At 44.4% G+C, this 15,191-nt stretch overlaps 1 protein-coding gene across 1 annotated transcript in view; it reads right to left on the bottom strand.

Annotated features, from left to right (window-relative positions):
• The window catches only part of APBB2 (amyloid beta (A4) precursor protein-binding, family B, member 2), a 262,630-nt gene that overhangs the window by 91,273 nt on the left and 156,166 nt on the right, over positions 1 to 15,191 (bottom strand). The window contains exons 6-7 of the mRNA XM_006873234.1: positions 6,540 to 6,686; positions 2,563 to 2,690 (exon numbers count right to left, since the gene is read on the bottom strand). Of these exons, the coding sequence (XP_006873296.1) occupies positions 2,563 to 2,690; positions 6,540 to 6,686 (275 nt within the window). The remainder of the gene's footprint in view (positions 1 to 2,562; positions 2,691 to 6,539; positions 6,687 to 15,191) is intronic.

Raw genomic sequence — 15,191 nt, forward strand, 5'->3', positions numbered from 1 at the left:
AGACCTTTTAAAGAGTTGAAGAGCAAAGATGTCAGCTTGAGGACTAAGGTGCGCCTGACCCAAGCCATGGTATTTTCAATAACCTCATATGCATGAGAAAGCTGGACAGTGAATAAGGAAGACCATAGAAGAATTGACACATTTGAGTCATGGTGTTGAAGGAGAATATTGAAAGTGCCATGGGCTGCCAAAAGAGCCAACAGTTCTGTGTTGGAAGAAGTGCAGCCAGAGTGCTCACTGGAGGCCAGGATGGGTAAACTTTGTCTCTCATACTTCGGACATATTGTCAGGAGGGAGCAGTCGCTGGAGAAGGATATCATGTTTGGTAAGGTGGAGGGTCAGAGAAAAAGAGGAAGATCCCCAATTAGATGGATTGGCCAAGTGGCAGCATTGATGGACTGAAACGTGGCAACAATAGTGAGGTTGGCCCAGGATCGGGCAGTGTTTCGTTCTGCTGTGCATAGTGTCGCTATGAGTTGATACCGACTCGATGGCACCTAACAACAACAACAACCAACTATCAGCTAGCTTCCTTGTAAAATTAATCAAGTCATGTCTATGCATCAATCTAAAGTAACAATTCTGCCAAGCAAGTGAATGACAGGTGTGTATGAAAAACCTGCCCACCTGGTCCAGCTGTCATCCCTCTTTATTTTGTGATGGAAAGCTCAAAGGCACAATGTCCTCCTAGCAAGTTCATCCCATCAGCTATTAGAAAATACACAAGCGCCCTCTTTTGGAGACCATTTCTCATGTCTGGTTCCAACATAAATGCATGCTCTCTGGCTGATGAATACTTAACCATAATCCCTCCTTTCTGGTTTAGAACTTGGAACCAAATCAAAAGACAATGAAATCCACCAAGATCAGTTTCAACTGCAAAGTCAGCGTTCAAACCCACCAGTCACTCCTCATAAACTCTAAAAAGGATCACTATGAGTAGGAAGTGACTCAACAACACTTAAGAACAACAATGCCCAGTCTTGGTAGATCAAGGCTGTGATATACCCACACAGACATCCCAGGACAGTACTACATGACCCAATCAAACAGAACTCCCAGGAAAGCCATCTATCTGTTATTCAGGATTTTCACCCATCTCCAAAATGCTCGTCTATTTTCAGCAAAGTGGCGACTAAGCATCCTACAGGTCATACCTAAAATGCCAGGAGATTCACCAGTACCTTGAGAATGGCCAAAGATCAACTCAAGTCCAGTAATTTAACAATGATATCCAAGTAGATGTCTGTGACTTCATTTGCTGGAATAAAGCTACAATATATGATTATAAACCAGAACCTTCCTTATTTCCAATCATTCTGAAGATACCAGGCTTTGAATCAATTCAGTTATGGCCAATGAAGTGAAATCAGAATCTGAATTGTAAAAATTTGGGTGAATCAAAACAGTAACAGGAATGAGAGAAATCATAGGCTGAAGCTGTGGAATAGGAGACTTGGAAAAGGCATGCTGAGCCCCTTGAGGAATGTGATTTAGGGCACTGGGTTGTTACCAGGACTGTAGAACATGACACACATTCAAAGTGGTCCATGGGCCGCCATCTTTGATGGGGCACCATTATTTTCAATTTTGCTCCTCAAGACATGTGATGGCTATATGATGCACATGATGCCCTTGTTTTCTATGAGGGACATACATTTTCTGGTAGGGCAACAACCTAAGTCTCTCCCCTTCTGGTTATTGTCTGATCTGCCCACATTTTACAAATTCAGGTCTGTTCTGGTTTTGCGTTACTAGTCATGACCAAACTGGGAAGAACGAGTTGGAAGCCCTGGGAAATTTGTACCTATAAGGAAGGTGTGGCGCGATTGCTAACCTCAAGGTTGGCAGTTCAAACCCACCAGTCACTCCTTGGGAGTCGCTATCAGTTAGAACTGACTCAATGGCACTTAACAACAAAAAACAGTAACAAGCAAGTGGTACTTCCTACCAATACCGAAAGTTCCATAGGATTTTAAAAAAACACATTGAGTGCAACTGTGAATTAACTGACGTTTTGCATTGAAAACATATGAAACAACTTTCAAATTTCTTTTGGAAGGTTTATGTTTAGCCAACCTCAGTCCCCTAAAATTCCTCATCATTATGATTTAATGATTTAAGGCTTGTCATTAAAGACTGTTCAACTTTCTCTGTTCTAGCAAGCATTCTATGCTGAAAATGCCATCGGGGGGTGGGGGTGGGGACCCTGAAACAGCTGAGATGCAATAGAATAAATGGAGGATTAAAACAGACTACAGAGCAGAGCGGTAAAAAGGGATTCTCAGAGAGCTTGGATGGGTTGGAAGTTGGATAAGAGGATGATCAGGAAAGGAAATATGCAGAACTTAAGGCAGGAACCACAATGGTAAAAGGGCTGAGGTGCAGAAACCAGGAAGGGCAGTGGCTTGGCAGGTATATGAGGCAGGCAAATACAGGTGACCTGTAACTTTGTATACCTAAGCAGCATCTACTGTCAAGTTCCACATTCAGTGAAGCATAGTACCGTTAGAAAGTTCTCTGTGGTAAGGGACACAAAGCCACACTGGGCAGGGGACTCACCGGCCGTTGTCTCGGCCCACGCCCCATACGCGGATGCTCACGATGGGCTGCGAGTGGAGCACTGTGCGGTCCATGGGGTCCACCAGGCTGAGCATGTCGTTCTCCAGGATCAGGTACATGTCTTTCCCCTGGGAGCCAAGGAGAAAACACAGATCTTCCTCATTCATGCTGCACAGCCTTACCGAGCTGTGCAGGCTGTCTTTCCCTCATTAAAAGCAGCCACCTTGGATCTAGACTGTTTTCCTCTCCTGATCTTTCATATTCCTCTCACATACTAATTTCTTTTTCCCTCTCCAAGTTCTCTGAAATGTGTCCCTAGTCTGCTTTCTAGTTGTCTCTTATTTTTAATTATTTACATTTCTGCATTTTTACTCTAAGTAGGGGGGAGAGCTAATGGCAGGTCCCCTCATATTTTACTAACTCCAGGGCCCAGTGTGCCCCTCTGTCACCCCTTCTCCCCCATGCCTCTCTCTTGGGCCAGGCCCACACCTGTCTGTGTTGTCTCAGACTTCATGCCTGGGTGATTTGCCTGGCAAACAGCTGGCACAGCCTCACAACATTCCTTGGTACTATCAACAGCTAACATTTATGAGACTTTATCACAGGAGATGTTATGCAACGTGTTTTAGGTGTTCATGGAGCCTGTCAATATGAAAGCTGGTTTGGTTTTATCTCCATTTTGCAGGTGGGGAACCTGAGGCTCAGTGGTGGAATCACTTGCTTCCGGCCTGGGATACCTGCAGGGCATCACCTGGGCCCTCCGTCTCTAACACGTGCTGTGGTGTCCTGGCTCTGTATGCTGGTGCCTTGAGGACAAGTACAATACTCAACTTGACCCCCACCTCGCCTGTAGTTGCACACTGGCACGGTTTAAAGAAATCATTAAACACGTTTTAGTAGTTCTCGTGCAGGGGACCAGCTGTCCAGATGCCGTGCAGTTGAAGCTGGTAGATCTAGCTGGGTGGGAACAGGGAGGCCTTTTGGTAGTTTTTGAATTGGTTTTAGGTTTCTTTCAGGAACCCTGGTAGCAGTGGTTAAGTTCGGCTGTTAGCCCCACTCACCAGCCCCTCTGTGGAAGAAAGAAGCGGCAGCCTGCTTCTAGAAGGGTTTACAGCCTTGGGAACACTCTGGGGCAGTTCCACTCTGTCTTAGAGGGTTGATTATGAGTCAGAATTGGCTCTGTGCAATAGGTCTTCAAAAGCTCTCAGAGTGAAGGCAGCCCTGGGTGAGTCAGGGCCCCTGTGGTGAATATTTATGCTGTGGCTTAAACCTGGGGCCTTCAGCCAAGACCCAGGATGATCTGAAATCTTCCCAAAGGGCAGGAAAGCCCCTTAGAGATCAAAGTACCAGCAGAACATACTAATTTAGAGTGTGGGGGCTGAACAGACTTCACGAGTTTGGAGCAACAGGCTGCACGTGCCCTCAGATCTACGGTGCCCCCAAATGGCTTTGTGGAGGAAGCGCAGCCCACTCCACTGGCCGTAGGCAGGCAGGCAGACAGGCCACCTGTGGACACTCCAAGAGCACAGGTGGGTCCCATCACTGGCCTGAGTCAACTCTTAATTAGCTTGCTTGCAGATTAATCAAAACTGAGGCGCACGTCCTGGGGAGGCAACTGGTCAGGAGATACTCAAGAGCTGGCAAAGCCAAGTCCAGCAGCTGAGGTGGCTGAGCGCCCCGCCCCCCGCTCCATACTTCAGCCAATGGCTGGGCTCCTTTCCTCTGATCTTGAGCAGAGCGCTGCCCATTGAGCAGCCCTATCACTGAGCTCTGAGTTGACTGGGTCCCAGGTCCTGGGGGGTGGGGTGGTACCTGAGAGCTGCCTGGGGTTGCTCAGTGCTTTCTGTTCTTCCCACCAGTCACTGAACCTAAAAGAGATCTGCAGCCAGACCCACTACTGAGCAGTCCCCAGTACAACTTCCACCTGCTGGTCCCTAAGTCCATCCCATGTGGCTGTTTGGTGTCTTCACTGTGGCTGCTAAATATGCTTTGTGGGATGTGACCCAGAGTGAGGTCCCACACTGATTAAGTGGATTTGGGTGGATGCAGTTTAAAAGCCAAACCTGGTCACCCTGCAGAGACAGAGGTCACCTTCTTCGGTAAACTCTACAAACAATCTGCGCATTATTGGACAGAGCCAGCGACAACGTGTAGCTTGTGATTTAAAACAAGAATGGCTGGCCAGCTTTCCTTGAAGGAAAACAAACCGTAGCTTCAGTCAAATTCATTTAGCAAATTCATGTCTTCAATTTTCTCATCACACAGAGGCTGACCACCGAGAACTTTTGTGCATCATGGGGCGTACCACAAAATCATAGCTCACAAGCCTCAGCACTGGGCTATATTTCCTACATCTGTTATGAACTAGAAGCATTGCCTGGAGGAATTTAGGGTTCAAAAGCCGACGAAACAGCCAAGAAAAATAGCAACAACTTAAACATAAAGAGAGGCCTAGCTGCCCCTGCTCCAATCTCACTCTCACTGTTGGAATCCCATCAGTTGAAGATTCCTTTAGAATCTTAATGAGCTCTTCTAAAATGGCTGGTGGAAGCCTTCAGTCATTCACAATTAGTATAAATGACGCCAAGCTTCATGCTACATCTAACTGAACTTTGCATTTTGACTGAGACAAAAGTGGAACATTTGGAAACGAAGCATAGGCCTGGGTATTTGGGCCAAGTGTGGCGGTACTTCTGCCTCTCCACCCATGCTTAGGATCCAGAAGTCTAGGTGACGGTGTGATCTTGTTGTTAGTTCTGAATCCTAACTTCTGTCACTAAGTATAGTAGAATGCAACACTGCCTGGGGTTCCTGCACCTCACAATTGTTGCAGCCACTGTATAAATCCATCTCGTTGAAGATCTTCCTCTTTTGTAAGCATGATGTCCCTCTCTAGGAACTGGTCCCTCATGATAACAGGTCCAAAATATGAGAGGCGAAGTCTCAGTATTATCATTATTTCTAAGGAGCAATCCGACATAACTACTGCTTCCAAAACAAGCTTGTTTGGTCTTGTGGCAGAGGCCATGGTATATTTAGTATTCTTTACCAACATTGTAATTCAAAGGCATTAATTCTTCTTCAGGCTTCCTTATTCACTGTCCAGGTTTCACATACAGATGAAGCAAGTGAAAGTCCCAAGGCTTGGGTCAGAGTGACCTTAGTGGATGTTGTGTCATCATTGTACAGACACGTCCACTGTGATGTAGATCAGCTCAGTTCTAAGGTAGACAGACAGGCTGGGAAGTCTTGGCAACCTATCTCTCTTTATGACTGTGTTGCTAGGAGAACATGTGAGTGACAGTCCCAACAACCCAATCAAAAAGCACAGCTGCCCATGCTCTGTTGAGTGGGGAGGGGAGAAAGGAGCACATACAGGCAGGCTGCAGACCACACTGTGAGACACTCCTCACTACACTTGTTCAAAGAGACTGCTTTCCCCAGTGGCTGTGGTTTTTATACAAAGTGGATATTGTTTCTTTATTAATTCCCTTTCTGAAATGATCTTAACTAACATTTCCAAATGGAATTCCTCCACTGAATGTGACACAGAAGATACCAGTAACAACACTGTGACTCATGCAGAATGTGGAGTTCCAGGGTGCTTTACAGAATGAGAACTCGTTAACTGTCAGAGCAGGTGCAGCAACACCTTCGTGTATATGTGTGTGGGTGTGTCTTCTTTTGAGGACACACCAGAGCCATGGGGCGTCTGCCCTGAAAACTCCCTGTAGGCACTGGCACTTCCAATGCTGCAGGCCAGTTTAGGGTTTTCTGGGCCCTTCCAGCCCAACCATGGATCCCCTGGGGAATATGGAGATTCCCAAGTCAAGAGCCTGCCATTCAAACAGGGTCCTGGTCTTTGCTGGGATCTGCTGGAGCGATCACACAGGTGCACTGTGGGCACACTCAGTGCCGTGGGGATTCGTGAACTGGAAGGGAAGGGAGCTCACCATTTCTTGCCACGCACCACTTACCTCTCCCCAGATGCCGACTGTATCTCGGATGTCGTTTTTGCAGTAAGAAAGCTGCCGGATGCAGTTGTTGACAGCCACGCTGCTCTTACCAGGGGCGAGGTCCTCCTCTACCATTTCCACCCAGCCCAGAGAGCGTACAGCAAAGCACTGCAAGACAGAGTCAGAGAGTGGGAGTGACTCACAGACCACAGATGCGCCGGTCCTCACACTGGTACAAGGTATTCTTAAGGCAACTTTCAGCGCTGCATAATGTTCCAGCATCTCAGTCATTTAACACATCCTCTAAGGATGCAAACTTACTGGGACTATTTTTGGCTACTAAAAAAGATGCAATGATTAATATCTTCTTGTGTAGCTTTTTTTTGTCCCCCTCATGTTCAGATTTGTTTCCTTAGAAAAGATGACCAGAAGTCCAATTATAGGGCTAACAGTCCTAAAAATTTCTTGATGGGTCTAACTCCAAAAACAAGGCAGTTACCAGGGAAAGGGGGGGGAGGAACCAAAAACCTGCCCTCATGATAACGAATAGGTTCCCTTGACATGTGCTATTATTATTGTTGTTGTTGTTAAGTACTGTCGAGTCTATTCCGACCTATAGTGACCCTGTAAACCAATGTGTATAGGGTTTCCAAGGAGCAGCTGGTGAGCTTGAACCACCGACCTTGCAATTCAAATGACTTTGCAGTCTGATGCACTAGCCCAAAGCGCCACCCCAGGTACCACCTAATCCAGAAATGTTGTGGAATGGATATGTGGGGTACCTAACACACAGATATCCATTATTCTTTTATTACTGAGAAAAGTGTTATTTGAAATGATGCCCCTTGTTTTCACTGCAAAAATTTCTGTTTTTTGTTTTTGTTTTGGCTCTAAGAAGTATTTTGTGCTTCTTGTAATAAGTGAAAAATGCACTGGGAAAATCTGCTGTAAAAGATGTCTTTAAAGTGAAGTGTTAAAAAGAAAAGATGTCACTTTGAAGACTAACGTGTACCTGACTCAAGCCATGGCATTTTCAATGGCCTCATAGCTACTAGTCACCAAAGCCACATAGCACAACCAAACCCCTGCCTGCTACTTCCAGACTACTGCCTAGCACCTCCCCACTACTCACCTGTCAGGGTGTTGTACTGTGGTGGCTTGTGTGTTGCTGTGATTCTGGAAGCTATGCCATGGATATTTTAAATACCAGCAGGGTCACCCATAGGACAGCTAAGCTTTCAGATGAAGACAGATTAGGAATTTGGAGAGATGGACTCCTTCCAAATATTTAGTCACTGAAAACCTTATGAATAGCAGTGGAACACTGATAGCACCAGAATATTGAATTTTGAAATATGAGGAAGAGCACCAGAATATTGTCAGATATAGTGCTAAAGGTGAGCTCCCAGGTTGGAAGGCACTCAAAATACGACCGGAGAAGAGCTGCCTCATCAAAGTAGAGTTGGCTGTGATGACATGAATGAACTATCACTTTTGGGACCCTCATTTGCTGAGGGGGCACAACTCAAAATAAAGAGAAACAAATGTAAAAATCCATTAATGCTTGGAACATGAAATGGACAAAGTATGAATCTAGGAAAATTAGAAATTGTCAAAAATGAAATGGAATGCATAAAGATCCATATCCTAGGGCATTAGTGAGCAGAAATGGACTGGTATTGACCATTTTGGATTGGACAATCACATGGTTTACTATGCTGGGAATGAAAAATTGAAGAGGAATGATGTTGCATTCGTCATCAAAAAGAGCATATCAAGATCTGTCTTGAAGTATAACGCTGTCTGTGGTAGAATAATATCCATACACCCACAAGAAAGATCCTGGTGTAGTGCTAGGAGTTAATGCACTGGACTAGAAAGTCAGGGGACTGAAGAAAAAAATTCAAACCTTGACTTGCAACATTGAAGTAGCATCTGATCAAGAGCCAATGATACTGAAGGGAGAAGTCCAAGGTGCACTGAAAGCATTGGCAAAGAACAAGACTCTGGAAATGGATGGAATTACAAATTGAAATCTTTCAACAAACTGATGCGGCACTGGAGGCACTCACTCATCTATTCCAAGAATTTTGGAAGACGACTACTTGGCTAACTAATTGGAAGAGATCCATATTTGTGCCCATTCCAAACAGAGGTGATCCAACGGAGTGCAGAAATCATGAGACAATATCATTAATATCCGATGCAAACCAAATTTTGCTAAAGATAATTAAAAAAACGCTGCAACCATACATTGACAGAGAACTCCCAGAGGTTCAAGCTTGGTTGAGAAGAGGACGTATAACAAGGGTATCATTGCTGATATCAGATGGATCTTGGTTGAAATCAGAGACTACCAGAAAGATGTTTACCTATGCTTTATTGACTATGCAAAGACTTTCAATTGTGTGGATCATGACAAACTATGGACAACACTGTGGAGAATGAGTATTCCAGACAACTTAATTGTGCTCATGAGGTACCTGTACATAGTCCATAAGGCTGTTAGAACAGAACAAGGGAACCCTGAATGGTTTAAAATTAGGAAAGGTGTGTACCAGGGTTGTACTGTTTCATCATACTTATTCAATCTGAGCAAATAATCCAAGAAGCTGTATTATATGAAGAACAATGTGGCATCACAATTGGGAGAAGACTCATATGCAGATGATACAACCTTGCTTGCTGAAAGTGAAGAGGATTTAAAATGTTTACTGATGAATGATAAAGATCAAAGATCACAGTCTTCGGTATGGGTTGCACCTCAACGTAAAGAGAACAAAAAGCCTCACCACTGGACCAATAAACAGCATCCATATAAATGGAGAAAAGATTGAAGTCTTCCAAGACTTCATTTTGATCAGATCAACCATCAACACTCATAGAAGCAACAGTCAAGAAATCAAATGACATATTGTATTGGGCAAATCTGCTGCACAAGATCTCTTTGAAATGTTGAAGAGCAAAGATATCAGTATGAGGACCAAGGTGTGCCTAACCCAAGCCATGGTATTTTCCTTTTTTTAAAGCCATGGTATTTTCAATAACCTCATATGCATGTGAAAGCTGGACAGTGAATAAGGAAGAACGTCGAAGAATTGAAGCATTTGAATTACGGTGTTGGAGGAAAATATTGAAAGTACCATGGGCTGCCAAAAGAACCAACAGTGTTGGAAGAAGTACAGCCAGAGTGTTCCTTGGAAGCCAGGATGGCCAAACTTCGTGTCCTACACTTCAGACATATTATCAGGAGGGACCAGTCCCTGGAGAAGGAGACCATGTTTGGTAAAGTGAAGGGTCAGAGAAAAAGAGGAAGTCCCCCAATGAGATGCATTCGTACAAGTGGCAGCAAAAATGAGCTGAAAAGTAGCCAAGATTGCAAGGTTGGCACAAGACTGGATAGTGTTTTGTTCTGCTGTGTGCACAGGGTCATTATGATTTGGTACTAACTTGATGGTTCCTAACAATAACAACAACCTACCACTTCCAAGAAGACCTAGTAGCCTAATGGATTATAAGCTAGACTGCTAACCACAAAGTCAGCAGTTCAAATCTACCAGTCGCTGTGCAGAAGAAAGATGTGATTTTCTGCTCCTGTAAAGATTTATAGCCTTGAAACCCCTATATAGAGTCATTATGAGTCAGAACCTAGTTGATGACATACAAACCCCACTACCACTGACCACCTCTAGTGTATTCCCCAAATGTTACCTCAAAAAAGAAATAGAAACTCTCTGGATTTGGGAAATGCTTATATTATCTCATGTTCCCTAAATCCAGAACATTTATATCATCTCAAAGGAGCCTTGGTGGCATAGGGGTGACGAATTGTGTTGCTAATCACAAAGTCCGCAGTTCAAACGCACCAGGTGCTCCAAGGGAGCCAGTTGAGTCTGTCTGCTCCCATAGTTACAATCTTGGAAACCCAACGGTGCAGTTCTGTTCTGTCCAGTGGTTTCATTCTTAGTTGGAATCAACTTGATGGCAATGGGTGGGTCATAATACCTCAGCCTTGTTTAACAGCAGAACAGCACAGCTGCTTCATTTCACAGTGAAGTAGGCATTGTTCAAATGCTCAAAGGTATTCACACATTTAATCCTTACATTAAGCCTTTGAGGCAGATACTGTATTTCAACAAAAACACACATTTTCTATGTTTGTTCACCAAACCTCCCATCTCCATCCACTGGGAAGTATTTTTGTAGGTGCACTATTTTGTTTATGAGGTGAACTTATGCATAATAGATGAACCATTTCCTGGTCACGTGCCATCCTCAGCCTCTTTGGTATGTTTGGGCCCATTCTTACAGTTGCCATGTGAATCTCTCGCATGGAGAATCTCTCTTGCTTTCAGTGACCCTCTACTTGACTAAGCTTGAACTCCTTCTCTCCAGAAGATATATCCCTAGTAAACAAAACAAAGTCTCACCACCCAGGTTTCTAAAATATATCTGGCTGTTGTTGCTAAGTGCCGTCGAGTCAGTTCTGAAACACAGTGACCCTGGATAGGGTTTCTGAGGAGCTACTGGTGGGTTTGAACCACTGACCATGTGGTTAGTAGTCCAGTGCTTATCCTACACCGGGATTGTACTTCCTCCAAAACAGACTTGTTCTTTCTTCTGGAAGTCTATGGAATCAATATTACAAGACACAAATATTACCATGGGATGTTCGGATTCTTTATAACTAAAGACAAGGAACATATTTTCTTATTAGCAGTCAGTTACAAAACGCTGTCATCTGTCAATACTCAGAAGAAGTCACGGACAAGCAATAAAGTAAAAAACAACAACATACTGGCTGCTTTTATTCCTTTGAGTCCAAGAGCACATGGATTTCAGTCTAAGCAAGCTCACACAAATTCAAAGTACCTTCCTTGATGAAGAAATTCATATATACTGCTTAGTCACTCTAATAAAAGGAAAATAAAGAACCTTGACTATATTATTATAAGGGATTTAATTAACAATAATTTTCCTTGGGCAATCCTGTTGTTTTCATTTAAATTCTGATCTGGAAAGCCTCCATGTGATCAAAGGACAAGGAAATCAGTGGGTGGAGAATACTGAGCTCTCAGGGACCCAGTGTAGCTTCTTTCCAACTAACTGAGCCACAAAGAGCACCTTGAAGTGTTTGGTGCTGCCCCCCGGTGGCCAGGAAGGTTTAAATCACCACCACTTTGGTGTGGCGCTGTGGGTTAATGCGCCAGACTACAAAGCCATTTGACCTGCAAGGTCGGCGGTTCAAGCTCATCAGCAGCTCCTCTGAAACCCTGTATAGGGTCGTTATGGGTCGAACTGACTCAACAGCCCTTTAACAACAACAACTTTTTCCTTAAACTTGGGAAAGGACATTGAGCAATCTAATCAGCTCTGGGAGTAAGCACTCATTTTAGAGGATGGGAAAAGAGAAAACTATTTAACCAAACCATCTGCTTTTTAAATGTTTCTTTCAAATTTTGGAAAAATAAAAAAGAGTCACCATTTACACTTTGATACTCATTCTTTAATAATGCTTTATTCAACGAGCAGGAAGAGTAGCAGTTCAGAGTATGCACTGTGGATCTGGACCCAAGTTACGACTTTGCTACTTACCAGCTGGTGCTCTTGGGCAACTCACTTCAGATCTCTAAGCCTCACTGTACACACTATATTCCTAGTACAACAGTATCTGTACTTCAATGTACTGCCTACTGTAAAACAAAAAGCAAACAACCCAAACTCACAGCCCCCGAGGTGCCTCGGACTCACAGCGACCTTGGACAGCGTTTCTGAGGCGGTCAATCTTTATGGAAGTAGAGAGCCTCATCTTTCTCCCATGGAGCAACTGGTGGGTTTGAACTGCTGACCTAGTGGTTAGCAGTCCAGTGCTTATTCTAGAGCACCTCAAGGCTCCTTATTGGTTAACATAGGGATTAGCATTTACAGTAACCCACAGCCATAGAGGCAATGCCGAATCACGGCGATCCTGTTGGACAGAGTAGAACTTCTCTGAGACTGTAAAATTTTATAGAAGCAGATAGTGTCAGCTTTCTCCCTCACAGCAGCTGGTGGGTTTGAACCACCAATCTCAAGGGTAGCAACCAAATACTTAGCCCACAGAGCTACCAGGGTGCCTTGCATTGAATGTTGTTGTTGTGGTTATGTGCCATCGAGTCGGTACTGACTCATAGCGACCCTATGCACAACAGAATGAAACACTGCCCGATCCTGGGCCAACCTCACTATTGTTGCCACGCTTGAGCCCACTGATGCTGCCACTTGGCCAATCCATCTCACTGGGGGGAGGGGGGGGTCTTCCTCTTGACTAAATGTTTATTACTATCGTAACCTATCCATTGGTCACTTCCTCTTTTACCTCTAGCTCCTGAGGACTATGTCATTTAATTCTTTCCTACCTGTCTTTGTTGTTAGGCGCCATAGAGATGGTACCAACTCATAGCGACCTTATGCACAGCAGAACCAAACACTGCCCAATCCTGGGCCAACCTCACTATTGTTGCCACACTTGAATCCATCGATGCTGCTACTTGGCCAGTCCATCTCGTTGGGGGTTTTCCTCTTTTTCTCTGACCCTGCACCTTACCATACACGATATCCTTCTCTAGCAAGGTCCCTCCTGACAATATGTCCTAAGTATGAGAGGCAACGTTTGGCCATCCTGGCCTCTAAGGAGCACTCTGGCTGCACTTCTTCCAACACAGATCTGTTGGTTCTTTTGGCAAGCTATTGACAACATTGTGAAGTATGAGTATTCCGGAACACTTAATTGTGGTCTGTACCTGGACCAAGAGGCAGTTGTTCAAACAGAACATGGGAACACTGAATCGTTTAAAATTAAGAAAGGTGTGCAACAGGGTTGTATTCTTTCACTATACTTATTCAACCTGTATGCTGAACAAATAATTTGAGAATCTGGGTTCTATGAAGGAAAATGTGGCATCAGGATTGGAGGAAGACTCACTAACAAGCTACAACCTTGCTGGCTGAAAGCGAAGAGGACTTGAAACATTTACTGATAAAGATCAAAGAGCACAGCCTTCGGTATGGATTGCATCTCAATGTAAAGAAAACAAAAAGCCTCACACTGGACCAATAACATTCTTATCAACAGGGAAAAGATTGAAGTTGTCAAGGACTTCATTCTTCTTGGATAAACTACCAACATTCACGGAAGCAGCAGTCAGGAGATCAAACGACGTATTGCATTAGGCAAATCTGCTGCACAAGACCTACCTTTCATAGTCTTCCATTTTGCCTTTCGTCTGAATTTCTAGGTCTTTGTCCTTTCTTTCCCCTGATCCTTAACAGGGCAAGCAGGATGTGAGTACAAGAGTAGAAAACTGGGGTCCTCTGCCCTGGACCACATGGTGGAAACAGGGATGGAGCAAGGGAGAGACCAGGGAACTGAAGCCATTGAGCAGGATGATCCTAGTTAGGTCTACCAGCCTCAGTGCAAGATAACCAAAGAAGACAGTGACCAACCAAGGGAACATCCATAAGACAGCAAGACCAACGCTCAGAACATGGCCAATGCTTAGCAACTGCTGAGGGATAATATGATGGAAAGGTAAAGGAGACTACCTTTAGATAGAAATGCTAGTTATCAATATGAAAAAGCTAGGCAAGTGTACAGAGAAGAGCCTAGAGGATGTTGAGCTACTGGTAAGGGATAACAGATAAGGGTGATGGTTAAACAACATAACGAACGTAATGAATGTCACTTGTGTTCCACTCTAACAACTGCGAAAGGCAGAAACGTGACAGAGGAGGAAAACGGGCACATTTCCCACAAAAACGAGTGACAGAAGAGGGGTGCCACTGCACTCTGTCAAAGGAGGGGAACTTGTAAGACCGGGAAAACCAAGGCAGTTCCATCCCCCACAGCTTTCACTGCACACAGACCAGGAGGCTTCAAAGAGGTTGTGGGGGAGAATCCATTAGCCTTTAATGCCATTTCCCCACAAAGTTTTGAACCCCCTTCCTATTTATCACACACACAAAAAACCAAAAATTAAAATTTGGCCCAGCGCTACAAATGTTATCTTCATCAGCACTCATTTAATCCTAATGAACACTTCTAATTCTAATTACCCTGTAGCACAGAAACAACTGTGTATGCTTGTCAACAAACATTCACTGAGGGCCCCTTAGGTCTTGGAGACCTAGAGAGAGGATCAGACCCAGTTCCCACTCTGTACAGAGTTTGGAATGAAGGAGGCACACAACACACAGCTGTCACATGGCACGGTGACAGAAGGGCACAGAGGCAGCAGCTGTGTAGGGAGCGCTGAGGAAGAGGAGGAAGTTTTCAATTCCTGAGGGAGGTGGCATGTGAGCTGAACCTCAGAGGGCAGACTACATTGTAGGTTGCCTTCATTCATTCATTCACATAACATTAACCTACTATGTTCCAGGCATTGCTGCAGGTACTGGAGACAATATTCATTTGACTCTTAACTCCAAATGTCTCACATGTGCTCCAATGACTTGGACCAAAACAGGTATAACTGCATGGGGACAGTGAGTAAAGTGGTTCTGGACCTTGACCTGGGATCAAATCCTACCTTAGCCACCTATTAGAGGTGTGATCTGAGACAAGTTGATACATTATGGGAGCCTTGGTTTCTTCAACTGCTGTGGTGGAGATAACAGTGTAGACCTGTGGGCACT

Source organism: Chrysochloris asiatica, unplaced genomic scaffold (assembly GCF_000296735.1).
Source record: "Chrysochloris asiatica unplaced genomic scaffold, ChrAsi1.0 scaffold00230, whole genome shotgun sequence".
NCBI classification, from domain to species: domain Eukaryota; kingdom Metazoa; phylum Chordata; class Mammalia; order Afrosoricida; family Chrysochloridae; genus Chrysochloris; species Chrysochloris asiatica.